Source organism: Alligator sinensis, unplaced genomic scaffold, assembly GCF_000455745.1.
Source record: "Alligator sinensis unplaced genomic scaffold, ASM45574v1 scaffold1046_1, whole genome shotgun sequence".
Classification (NCBI taxonomy): domain Eukaryota; kingdom Metazoa; phylum Chordata; order Crocodylia; family Alligatoridae; genus Alligator; species Alligator sinensis.
This window is the reverse complement of record NW_005842174.1, coordinates 1,684,478-1,697,523: the sequence shown is the minus strand read 5'-3', so window position 1 is coordinate 1,697,523 and position 13,046 is coordinate 1,684,478. Positions and strand designations below refer to the sequence as shown.

Below are 13,046 nucleotides of genomic sequence, written 5' to 3'. Positions count from 1 at the left end.
GCTGAAGAAGAGCAGTTCTGCACAAAGGACAAAGCTCAAGTTTTGCAAAAGAAAAGGAAAAGAGGGCAGGATCCCCAAGCCAAAGGTAGGAAGGCAGAGGGCTGCCCTGAGGGACCCAGCTGAAGAAACTGGGTATGTCTCTTTGCCACAGAAAGGGCCAGTGGCATCAGTCATAAACTTGCCGCCCTTTGGCTCCATTGATTCTCCCTGCAGCTCTGTGTTGGGGAAACTCCTCCCGCCCCTCTTCGGGGCACTGCCCACAGTCGGGGAGGCTTGTTCAGCTACAACCACCTGCCACCCAGCCCCTGGCCCTGGCTGCCCTTCAGCATTTTGTCTACTTCTATCCTGCTACTGCCTGGTCATCCGAGGGTAACGGTGCAACCTTCGCCATCTCTTTCCCAACCCCCATATTGTTGCCATTGCTCTCCGAACCCCCCAAATTCTGCAGTATCCATGGCCAGGACTGCCAAATGGTGGCACACTGTTGATGCAGTGGCATTATAATAGTCTCCATCCTATTCCTTGGTTTTCCCGTTGACTTGGATGGGCACCTACAGCTATTCCAGGGACCCAGATCTCATGATTTGGTATCCTAAATGAAATTTTGAATTCAACCTTTTCCTTTCCCCAGCCTAGGCACGTTTGCTTCCACTCAGGGAGTTTCATGCAGCGCAAATGTTTGCCCAAGGTGACACAGTTGAGTTTTTCTGGTTCCCAACGATAAGACACATTACACCGTACATTGGCAACTTGTGTATCTCCAGGCAGGGGAGCCCCCTGCTAATGGTTAGCCAAGGCACCTAGGGACAGGAGGGCTGAGTGAGCACTTCTTAACACCTAAGCTAATAGGTGTCAGTCTTTCCTGTTTGGTTAGCCAACTCCAAGAAACATTGGCTGACAGACTAGCCCAAATACTCAACAATGAGTTATTGACATTTGGAGAAAGCCTCCATGCAAACTCTGTTGATTTTTAAGCATGGCCAGAGAGGTTTCAACTTCCTAACAATGGAGTGTGTTGTACTGGTATTTCCTATGGGTGAATAAGCAGAAAATTGTTGTTGATAAGGCTAGGCACAAAGCAGCTGCCTATCAAGCCTTAAATATTGCCCCCTCATACAGATCCTGAGAGTGGCTGGCTTTGTGCAGTCCCAAAATAAAGGGCAGTGTTGACCGATGGAAAAATGGATGGAGGGCTGTCACCAGAGCATAAAAGGGGGCTTGTTGAACAAGCACCAACCACCCCTTAGCTTCCCCGGAGACCTGACAGAGCTGAAAATGAAATCTTGATCAAACAGTAAAAGGAGCTCCTCTTGAAAACAAATAGCAGGGCACTGCTGAGGAAGCTGTCACATCAAGGGGAGAAGTGGCAATGGTGATGCAGAGCTGGTGAGGATGTGAGAAGGGCCCGGTCTTCTTGCTTTTTCTTCCACCTGCAGAACATGGGCAGAGACGCACAAAACTGTAGGAAGGGACAAGAGCCCTTATGTTCATCTGTCTAGGCATTATTGCCACCGCAGTCACTGTTGCCTGTCAGTCAGTGCAGTCCTGGTGTCAGGATTTGGGATTACACAGGTAGGGGATGCAAACACCATCTCCCTGTAGAAGTGCCAAGCAGCCCACTGCACACACAGCTGCTCTGAACCAGGTCTTTATGCCTGCACTTACCTGCCCTGGGCATGAGTCCACAGTGACTCTGCACACCTTGTACACACACAGATGCCCCCAGCAGGTGAAAAACTGACTCCTCGCTTTCTCCTCACTATTATACAGTTTACATTAGCATCCACCAGAGCCAGGTTAACAGAAAGACGAGGTCTATTTATATGAATAAATAACGCATGTGTATGCATGCACTTGCCCATGTTCTCTTGCAAAGATCCCACTTCCTGCTAAACTTTCCCACGTGCAAATATCCCTCTGCATGCAGTCATGCTGTCTGTGCAAACAGGCACGCTTGGAATATGCATGCAAGGGCGCACGAGCCCCTGTGGTCTGTGCCCCGTGGGGCTAAGCCAACAATTAAACACAAGTTTGCACTGAGAGTTTAAATCTCTGGCCTTGCGCTCTCCAATTTGCATCCACTTTTGCATGCCTGAAAAAGTGAGCCCGCAAAAGTTGTGCACCTGGTTTTTGCATGCCAGGCAGTTGTAGATCTCTTTGGCAAGGCACATGAGGGCTTGGGATGTGCCAGAAATGCACATGGTATCTGTTTGCACATCCATAACTTGAGTGTGCAGGATTGGAGGTTGGCTTGAGGCTGCCTGAAACAAGCAGTTAGTTCCCCTTCCGTTTCGGAGACAGCCTCTCCTTTTATTTCTCATGGGCTCTTGCTGCTGCCTTTCAGGATGGTGACCCCGTGAAGGGCATTTCATTCTTATTAAACTACCCCTGCCTGCATTCACGGATATTTAAAACAAAATTGAGTGTGGCTGCCATTCGTCTTGGCTTTGCTAAGCCTCGTGCTCTCTTAGCCATGATATTTTGGGCTGGGGACTTGCTGACCTCTAACGTGGCTCTAATTGCCATCTCAAATATCCATAGCTGTGCAGTTAACGCCTGTGGTCATCATCTCATTAACAGAGTATAAGAAGTCAGTGAGAGCGAGAAAGAAAGTCAAAGTGGCCCAGGCTCCAGCTGATGCACCAGGAATGACAAAGGAAACAGACAACAGCAGCCCGGCTTCCAGCAATGAGGAACCATAACAGAGAGCTGAACAAAAATATCAGCACGGACGCTGTAGTCCTTGGACCAGGAACCGAAGATCCCAGCATTTGACATCCAGCTGTGATAGTGTCTCCTTCTGTGACCATAGGCAACTCACTGAACTGCCCTCCTCTGGCTTCCCCACCTGCAAAATGGGAATAAAGACTCTTCTGTATCGCAGGAGGGTCTGTGAGGACTAGTTCACTGGGACTGAAACCACTTTGCAGATCGCTGTTCAGTGCCAAGCATTATCACTCTCTGAATACACAGATGGTGATGCTGAATACAGGTGATGCTGTGTCCTGGCACTGATAAGCCCCATCAGGCATCATGGGCAACCTAAGTGGGTTGCTTTTCCATGAGGCCTGCAAGACCAGCAGCAGCAGAAACTCTTCAGGACACTAAATGCTGGGCCCGGTACCTGCAGATATCACTGCGCAGATGCAGCAGGTCTTCAAAGGGAGCGGGGAACATGCTCTCTTGCTTCTCAGGTCTGCTAGTCCTGTGCTGGTGGAAATACACAGCTGAGTGACAGCAGGCTGAAGGCTGGAAGACCCCACCACCCCTTCTGATGGGACTCCCCATCTCACTGGAGAACAGGACTTTACAGACAACATTATACTGGGGACACCGGAGTCAGGGCAAGGAGGAATGTGGATTTTAGAGGAAGCAGCAGCATCCCCTCGTGACATTTCACAGGAGGAGAAGCGCTTCGGGGGTTAATAGGCTGGGGGTAACAGGTGCAGTTCCCCCACTTGTAACTGTCTGGGTTAGTTATAGGGGGGGAAGCAGCAGGCCACATGGAGCAACCCCCGCAGGGGGGCCCGGCTTTCCCCTGGAATAAATCCCAGCCAGGTCCAGTGCACGTGGCTCTGTTGTTTGAAGGGGGTGAAGCTGGTGTTTTCCTTTTCACAGGCTGTGCTTGGGGCAGGGGCACTGACGGGAAGGGAGAGTGGCGGCGCAGGAACCGAGGGCTGGATGCATGCCCAAAGGCAGGCGGGGAGGCAAGGCCAGGGAAGAGAGACGGCCCAGATGGTTTCTCTTGGAGCAGGCTCTGGGGCCTGGGAAAGGTCAAGCCTGTAAGTCAGAGCTGCAGCTCTTGCCCAGCAGACAGCCCGGCGGGGACGCGTTTGCACACAGATGAACTGTTCTTCAGTCGTGTTTCCAGTGTGTCAGGCCTGAGCCGGTTTTGCTTCAGCATGGGGCAAATGGGGTTCCCTTCCCCATCGAACTGAACCCCCTGTTTGTAGGCAGCCCTTATTGCAGGCAGGACCTTGCCCGATGCTAGCTTTGAGCTCCCTGTGAAAGGACAGTGGGGCTGAGCAGGAGCTGGTGCCACGTTCAGGCCTTTTCTAGGCTTCCCAGGTGAGACCCCAGCAGGCAATCGTCAGCGTTAGTCTCTGTTCCTTGGGTGGGAAATAGGCAGACAAGGTTCTTTGGGTGAATGTGATATCTTTTATTAGACCAACTTAAATAGTTGGAAAAAAAATTTGTAGCAAGCTTTCGGGTTTAAAAACCCTTTGTCAGGCTGAGGAAGTTTGCAGTTGGGATGTGCTCTTCCAAATTGCATTTCTCTCCATTCAACATCTGCCTCTGTGCAGTGTGCTCTGAAGAAGCCTCAGCACTGTCAAGATGCTGAAGCACCCAGAGAAGTGGCCCCAGGTCCCAGATGTGACAGGTAGATCCTACTGAGGCTGTTTCACTGCCCATGGGACCTAGCTCTGAGCAGACCCGGGTCCTGCTCCAGAAAGAGTTGCCTCCTGGGAGCCAGGAGTCCCACGCATGCCGCTTGGAATCAGCATCTATGTTACTTTAAAAAAAACAGGGAACCAGGGTGGAGACTCTGTCTACATGGCTCGGTGAGAGGCATCATTATGCCATCCCATGAAAAATAGCTTGGAAAGCAACAGAGGGGCTGTGTAGGCAAAGCTCCCAGCCTTGGGGCAGGGAGGCTGGGTCCCTGTCACCCTGTGCCACCCTGTTGGAGCTGATCCCAGCATGGCTGGGATGAATCCCAGGGCTGCTGAGGGGGAGAGAAAATAGCAATCCCTTCCCCATCCTGACAGCCGCAGAGATAGGAGCTGTGGGGACTTCACAGGAGCTCAGAGCCCTCCTAAGAGTCCTGAGCATCCCTGGGGCAGCAGAGTGGGGCGGTCAGTGCAGGCAAACCCCAGGCTAAAATTAAATGAGGATGCACTTGGCACTGAAAAAAAGGACTTTGGAGCAGGACCTGAATGAACTCTTTAACTCTCGTAGTCTGCCAGTGCCACCTCGTGGGGGAAAAGTTGATGGCACTGAGCTTTTGGAGTGGGGGAAGGCACATCCACCCCTGGCAAACGGGGCAGCTGTCCGGTGGGCCACCAGCTGCCTGGTCCTCAAAGCCTGGCTGCTGTGGAAAGCAGACAAAGCCAAGAGAGTTTCAAACTAGCTGGCCTGGGTCTCAACAGTAGCTTATCTCCAGCAGTGGGGGAGTCAGGGCAGGCTGCAAATCCTGCCCTAGAAGCTGGGGCACTCTCGGGGTTATCCCTGTTATCTCAGCTCCACTGCTGCGGTACCCAAGGGAACCAGGTCCAAGCTGAGCTGGGTCTGTCCCCATGAGCTGTAGCCACATCTCGGACACAGCAGACATCAGCACAGGTTGAATATGTTGGCCAAAAAGACGGAGCCAGGAATTTGGTGGCTGCTGCCACGTTCAGACTCTTAAATCACAGGTCTGCTTGTCACAGGTGCTGAGCGCCTACAGGTCCTGCAACCAAGGGGGGCAAGAGGGCACGGCCCTTCCAGGATCGGGCCCTGCCAAAAGCCCTGCATTATGGATTTACCTGCCCTGGTTTTACCCACTCCAAGTGCAAGCATGAGTGTGTGCAAGTCTCTTGCCGTGCAATCCCGAGCTGGCGCTGACTACAGCCCAGGAACTGGCCAGGGCATCACCAGGGGCAGGCACCTGGAGAACCAAGTGACATTGCAATGCTGCCCAGGCCTTGCATCCACCCTGCCCATTAAAAGCAGTGGCAGATCCCCCATCCCCAGGCCAGGATTTCACCCCATGGCCTTGTCTTCACTAAAGGAAGGGTAAAACCCCCACTAAAGGTGAGGTTTTTAACCTGCTGTTAAACCCATAGAGACTCGCCTGTAGTAACATCTGGCGATCTCCTGTAGTGTCTGCCTCAGCCTGCCAGCCCAGGTGCCTTCCCCCTCCTAGGGTTTTATCTTGCTGGTTAAATGTAGCTCACCGTGAACAAAGAAAACCCCGGTTTTCCCACCGAGCGGAGAAGCTCTATGCATTTTTGTTGGAAAAAAAATATTGCTCAGTTCACGGGATGGAAGCAGCTGTTGCTGAGAGAGGATTCACGTTCCCAACTAACCCTGGACAACCCCACCTTGCAAGGTAAGTGCCCGGGCACATGATTAACAAATCTTGTTCTTCCAGTGTCACCCGCCACTTGTTGTGCCATGCGGTCTTGGGAGGGTCACCACCCAAAAGGCATCGTGGTCCTGGCTGTCCTGTAGGGTCTGACCCTGTGAGGTGCAGACAGTGCATCTCAATCCTTTAGTTACCTCTGCTTTATGACCACAGGTCATCACGGAGGCTGAGGAGCGGGCCTCCCATCTGGGGTGCTCCCCTCTCAAGGCCTCCGGGGTCACTTTGCCTACTGGGACCTCAAAGTGGCATGCAGCCGGCACTACTTCCCCACTTTCCCTGCAGTCCTAGGGCATGTTGAGGGAGATGGGGTGTGGGAGGCGAGGACAATAGAGAGCATGGCCAGCTGAGCTATGATGACCTCGGGCTGGTCTCTAAGGAATAGCCTTGCCAGAGTATTGAGAGCAGCTGTACCGATCCTACCGGCTCTGGGACGGACCAGCAAAACGGGAGCTCATTACCATCTCTCTGCACCTTAACCAGACCCAAAGACCAGGACCCTAGAAGGGCCCTAAGGGGTGTTTCATTCCCAGGCTGAAGGCCTTTGCTGAGAAGCTGACAGGGGGTGGCGTTTCTGCCTGCAAATGGCACAGCGGGGAGATGAGCCCAGGGCAGATTAATAAGCTTCTACCTTCCTTAAGCACCCAGCTGCCGTGTAAGCTGCTAATTAGGGAGCTCAGCCTAGTCCCTTGCTGACGATTTCCCTCCACACGTTCAACCCTCGTTCCATGTAATTGGCTGCTTCTGCTCACCACAGGGCCAGGACTGGAGTAACGGGGTTAGATGTGCAGTCTGATGAGCCAGAGTTAGACCAGAAAGCCTTGCCCTGCTGGGTGGCTCCATGGTGCCTCCTGGCCTCTGCTGCCTGCTCAGAAGAGCTGCTGAGAGAGTCGCCCCCCGAGCAGCTCTGCCAGGCACAAGCCTCTCCTTTGATCGTGCACAGCAAACCTCAGTCCTTTAAGCAGCTCTGCTCATGACCGTGAGCAGAGTCGCTGCTTGTTAGTGCCTCAGCTCCACTGGCAGGGGATGCACCGGAAATCAATGCGCCTGACTCCTCTGGTCAAGACATCCCACCATTATACAGCAATAGATCTAGCTAAGCGAACAGTTCTTCCTGTCATCTCCGTCAAGCATGTTGTCAGGTTCTTGTTCCCAGATGAAACGCTAAGGACTCGGCAGGTGGCAGGCAGAGGGCTGGGGGGGTAGGGTTAGGGTTAGGGGGTGGAGGGTGCCAACACACCAAAGGGATGTAGAAGACCGGCTGCTGTCACAGACCCTGCTGCCAGCCAACCCTACCTGCTGACAGAGCCTGTGCCATCTGGGAGACCCCGTGATCCTTACCACTGGGGATGGGAGATGTCTCGCAAGGGGCGTCCAAGTGCTGAATGCCGCGAGAGGGGTCCAGACGCAGACTTCTGAGCTGGGGCCAAATATGTCTGAGGTTGCTCAGATGCAACTTTTGGGCTTGGGCCTCTCTCTGAGCTGAGGGGAAAGGCTCCTCAATCCATTAACCCAGTTCCCTAGCAAGGAGCATCACCATGAGGACAGGCCCATGACCCTCTTTAGGGGAAGCATCCATCCAGCCTCTGGGGCTGCTTGTGGGAGTATGAGGAGGAATCTGGTCCTGGCGCTGGGAAGGGCATGTGTCCTGAGCAATGGTGGCTGAGTCCCCTACTCACTCGCGAGTGCTGCCAGGGTCTGTGTGGTGGGACAGAGAAGAGTGATCCCTCCCCAACAGCTACTCCTCTTCCTACCCAGGTGAACTGAGAGGGGGTGGACAGCAGGGGCATGGAAAGGTGCTCGGGGCACTGATGGGAAGCTGGAAGCCGAGCATGTCTGAGCTGGTCGGTCTGGCTCCAGTCTTGCTCCGGAGGCAGCGGTGCTATGTGCTGCCCCAGCCTGGGCTGGACTGCAGGGCTGCCACCATGCCCAAAAGAGCAGTGTAGCTGCAGTAAATTAATCCGTCTAACCAGACTCTCTGTGGGGAAGTATTTGGTCTGAAAAGAAAGGGGCTGGAGAGAGACTGAGATCCAAAGATAAAGAAAGGCAGGGTAGTCAATAATCCTGATATAGCATGAAGCTCTCTTGAAAAGGGAAATAAGGAAGTGTCCCAACAACAGTAACAGATTCAGAACTTCCTTCCCCGCACGGACGGCAGCATGTCGTCACAAAGCCGGCTTGTCTTACTGGGCCAGCCCTTTTGCCTGGGTCCTTTCTCCCAGGATTTTGCAGCCTATGGTCTGGCATCTCCATGCTCTGTCTCACAGAGCTACAGTATCCCATAGCCGTAACAACAAAAAGGGACATTGGTGGGGTTTGAGTGAAGTGCTTTCCTGAGCCCATTGCTCAAGTAAAATAAAACTTTATATGCTGCAACCCATCTAACCCCATCTTCTTCAGCAATCCCTCGCAGTCAAGGATGACTGTCTTCCATGATTGTCCTATCTGTGGGTCTCAAGACGGCTAATGAGGCCAACCTGGGATCCGCAGACGCTGTTGCAACTCGGGCACGTGTTTCTGCGCAGGGTGGGTGGCTCCGAATTCTTGATTCAGTCCGCGACACACTGTTGCTGCTGCTCCGGCTTTTCCATCTCCTGTTATCACCATAAGGTTTCAAAGTACTCAGATCCTAGCCCTGTAAAACCATTTGTAATGCTCAGTTACACACACCTGCATTAGCTTTGAAAATATAAATACTTCCTGAAGCCCATTTATTTGTCTAATCATAGCCCTCGGTTTTTCCTTCAATTAATTCTTGAGCATCAAAGGGTGCAAATAGATTTGGTGGAAAGAGGTAACCAGCAGACCCCAGAGCGGAAACTTTCTGCTGTCAGGAGGCAGTCTGAGAACACACCGCTTGTGATGGCAGAATCGCACAAGGAGGAAGAGATCTTCCACATATGGGCCCAGTACGGTTCATCTTGGCTAAAGCTCATGGGATTATTTATGTGAGTAAATTGAGCCCAATGTTCCCAATCCTGCCCCTATTGAATGAGCAAATACCCAGAAGTCCTAATAATTTACAAGTTTGTCAAGTGTAATATCATTTTGGCAGCTACATTTATACTCAGCAGAGGAAGAGCCGTTGCTTTTTCCCCCAGAGCATCCATTTAAATTGCACTTGCATTTTTTCTGCATCAGGTTTGGCCTGTGCAAACTGGACACATGGCAGGATTCACTGCTTGGCCTGGGTTCACTGCATGGTCTGTATGTCCTACATGCATGGGACAGGGATGAGCACACATTTACACACTCACACGTGCACACACCCACACACCCTGCATATTAGTTTTGTAGGTTTAGGGGGCTTTCAACAACTCTCCCCTAAGAAGTCTGCTATGCCAACCCTGGAGAAATAAAACAACACAGAAGCTGTCCCAAGTAAAAGGCAAGGACTTCCAAGAAGTTGACACATCTTGCTCCTTTTGCCAAGACAAATAGCAGCTCTGAAACAATGAACAAGGATATTCTAACATCAGAACTGGAATCGTACTGGTTTCCACAAAAGAAAACAGCTATTAGGTTGGTTTCTACTGGGTCGGGATCTGGATCTGAAATTGCACAAACCAAGAGAGCGTTCAGGGCCTACTTTGCTTTTATTCTGTTAAACATAGCAATGGCCATCTCCACTATTACTTGCCAGACTTGGAAACTGGTATCAAACAAATGTATTCTGTGACACACCGGCCTCTTGGTCGACTCAGCAGTAAATTGTCATTTTTCAGATATCTTCTGGGCTGAAAAATATAAGTTTTGTGAGGTTTTTCCAGATCCTGACGTTGAAAGGGCTGTCTTAAAAAAATTAACCACAACACAAAGGTTTCTCTGTAGCATTTGTGACTCAAACACATCTATGCTGTGTGAGTATGTGGTAACAAGGAAGTAGAGCAGAGTAGGAGCAAAATAAAGCCGAGCAGAACGGGTTTGTTTTTTTCCCTATTGGCTTAGCTGAACGAAATGCAAAAAAACAAAGGAACAGAAATGGCAAATTTAAAGCAAGTAACAGTATAGGCTGAACACCAAATCTGCGTACTTATTCAGAAGACACATTTCTTGGTCTATTAGCAATGATATATACTGCAGTTCCTGCACTGTGTGGTTAAGGAAAGGTCTTGATTCATTCTTTCACAAATCCTCATGTAAATGCCACATACATTTTTCATGAAGAGAGCACATAGCCTTCCCCAGCGTAGGGTTATATGATTAAATCAATCAGTTCAGCCTCTTTTAATGTCACAGCAAAAGCTTGGATGGTTTTCCAAGGAGGACAGCTATGGGCACAGGGGTCTAGCTGGTAACACTTCCCCACCTCTGGAGGCTAGACATGTCACTATGCCATTATCTGGAAATTTGCAATGCTAGAAAAGAATTAAAGGAAAGGTAAGGGGGTGACTGCATCTCTATCAGGGCTCCTGGCCTGGGAAAATGTCCATTCCTCTCCAGTAATTGCCAAGAAGTCCCAAAAGGCACTGACTGTTGCCCAACAAGGTAGTCTGAACATTGTTGCTGCTTACAAGATTCAGACATCTGTACAGCCTACAACACCAGGCTATGGTGACTGGCTCGATAGTTTGGGATACAAGAGAGATGAAGACCCAGAGAGGTGGGTTAATAGGCAGAATGCATTCAAAAAAGCACAGGCATATGATTTGTGCCATATATCATCCATTGATCCCGTATGCATCGTACGGATGGAGGTGTGCTGAATTTCAAAGCCAGGCCTTTAACTGCATGATACACAGAGGTTCAGAAACATTTGAGAACGCTCCCTGACATTTGAGTTCAACTGTTGGGCTTGTAGCCTGGTGAGAGCACCATGATGAGCATCACGGATACAGTGACGCCAGGGCTTCTGGTTGAGGTGAAGAATAATCAGAGCGAATGATGCAAAGGGGTAAAAACCTAGGTGTGTATTCAGGGAGCTGGTGGGGAAGCTCCCAGTATGCAGCTGGTGGGAATGGAGGGCTAGAATCAGGAGTTTGTCTGGGTCAGAGGAGATGATGTCTTTGGGATTCAGGTACCGCTTAGTCCTAACCATCTCAGGGGGATTTACAAAGGGAGGGACGTGGTGAATTCTCAGGCCCCAATGAAGGATGTCGACGTTCCTCTGCAGAGAAAGGAGGAGGCCTTTTGAAGACAGGGATTAGCCTGCCCTGAGTCTGCACGCACAGAGACAGCTGCAGTGCCTCATTTGCAGCTGTATAGTTTGGGTTGATGGAAACAGAGAGCGTTTCCAGATGTCGTGCTCCTAAAACATAATATTTCCACAAGGGTTGGGCTTGGTTTGATTTGAAAAGCCAGGGGCTTCTTTGTCATCGTGATTGACAACCCTCGCCAGGGCTGCTGTTGGCAAGACAATGGCAGCAAGAATCCCTGCAGAGATTTATGAGGGCTGCTGGGACCGCAGGCAATCTGGGGATATATCCATCGCAGCTGTGTGAAGTATCTCTGTTTTTTAGACTCTGCTTCTGCAGGTTTGGGTTTCCAGTGCTTACTCCATGTTGCTTTGCCTGGGAGAGAAAGTAGCAGGGGAAAGGCAGCAGGTGACCCGAGCTCAACGAACATGGCAACGCAGGCCACGAAGTCCAATCCCTTGCTAAGGCAGGACCCCTATCCTGTTATCCTGTCCATAAATACATCAAGCTTCATCCTAAAATGAGTCAGATTTTTGCCCCATCCAGTCAGTTCCCCCACCTCTCTCCTTTCCTGGTTAAAAACCTCCTTCTGATTTCCAGCCTAAACATATTCATAGCTAGGTTAGACCTATTTGCTCCCGTACTAGTGTTATCCAAAAATATCATTATCCCCCTGCCGGTGAAAATCTGTGTTGAAACACTGCTATCGCACACCCAGGACAAAGCCTGGAGTTTTTTGTATATGCAAAACTCCCACTGACGAGAGGAAATATAGCCCCTGCATAAGGACAGGATGGCGCCTTGCAATTTTGCCGTGATAATGCTGCAAACAGAAACCAAGCTGCCCTCAGATTTGTCTTAGTGGCTCTGCTGTGTCTCAGGTCAGGCCTGGTAGCTGCTGTGCAGCTGTGCAGTAACTGTTCGGCCTTCTGCCAAAACTGTATCATTGTCCCTGGGTAGTGATGTACTAGCATGTTAGTGTAAAACAGAACATCTTTCCCCTTTCTAAAAGGTCTAGGAAAGGTTGACTCGGGTTGTACTCAGTTATCCTCATTTATGTACTGGCCTTTAGCACTGCAAAAATATCCCATGAAACAGAGAGGAACGCACCTGCTACATTCACCCCCACAGAATCTTCTCACTTGCCGGATGTGTCAGGAAAGCCACCCAGCTTTAAAGTATTAACAGCATTGGAATTTAAGCTTCGGAAATAGGTCTGGAAGTTAGCAACCTACTAAAATAACTATGCTCACTTCGCTGCTCCAGCCAGTCTGCTAACTCAGTGGGATAGCTTGCATTATACAGCTGTTTTTTGCACCAACCCTCCCCACCCCACGCCCCCAAAAACCCCAAAATCCATTTGTTTCAGTTCAGATCCTGGGCTCTGGAGAACTCTTCAAAGAAAGGCTCAGTTTTCATGGCCAGTCGTCTCTTGGCTTCTTAGATGAATCTGCCAACAAAGGAGATTTAATTCTTTTTTATCCCAAATATCTTTTCTGCGGCTGTCTTGATAACGTGATTCTGCCAAATAAGTTAGGCTTAAAATCTGACCTATATTGAGTGTCACGTGTTACCAGGAGCGTTCTCTGGACTCTGGAGGTCTGTTTTTTAAGATGTGTTATTAATGCACTAGTTATTTTTTTAATAGCTTTTTAAAGAGAAACTGTAGAAAACAATGCTTTGCGCTGCATTACCTTTGCTATTATGATAAGACATTATTCATTTTATAACACAAACATCAATATCCCATTCAGCACGGCATGCAAAAAAATAGCACTTAGGGAAAG

General features: G+C 50.3%; 1 protein-coding gene across 1 annotated transcript in view; it reads left to right on the top strand.

Annotated features, from left to right (window-relative positions):
• The window catches only part of RBBP8NL (RBBP8 N-terminal like), a 33,806-nt gene extending 30,258 nt beyond the window's left edge, over positions 1-3,548 (top strand). The window contains 2 exon segments of the mRNA XM_006025939.2: positions 1-85; positions 2,581-3,548. The exon segment at positions 1-85 is cut by the window's left edge and continues 14 nt beyond it. Of these exon segments, the coding sequence (XP_006026001.2) occupies positions 1-85; positions 2,581-2,702 (207 nt within the window). The 3' untranslated portion in view covers positions 2,703-3,548.
• Positions 3,549-13,046: the final 9,498 nt, after the last annotated feature.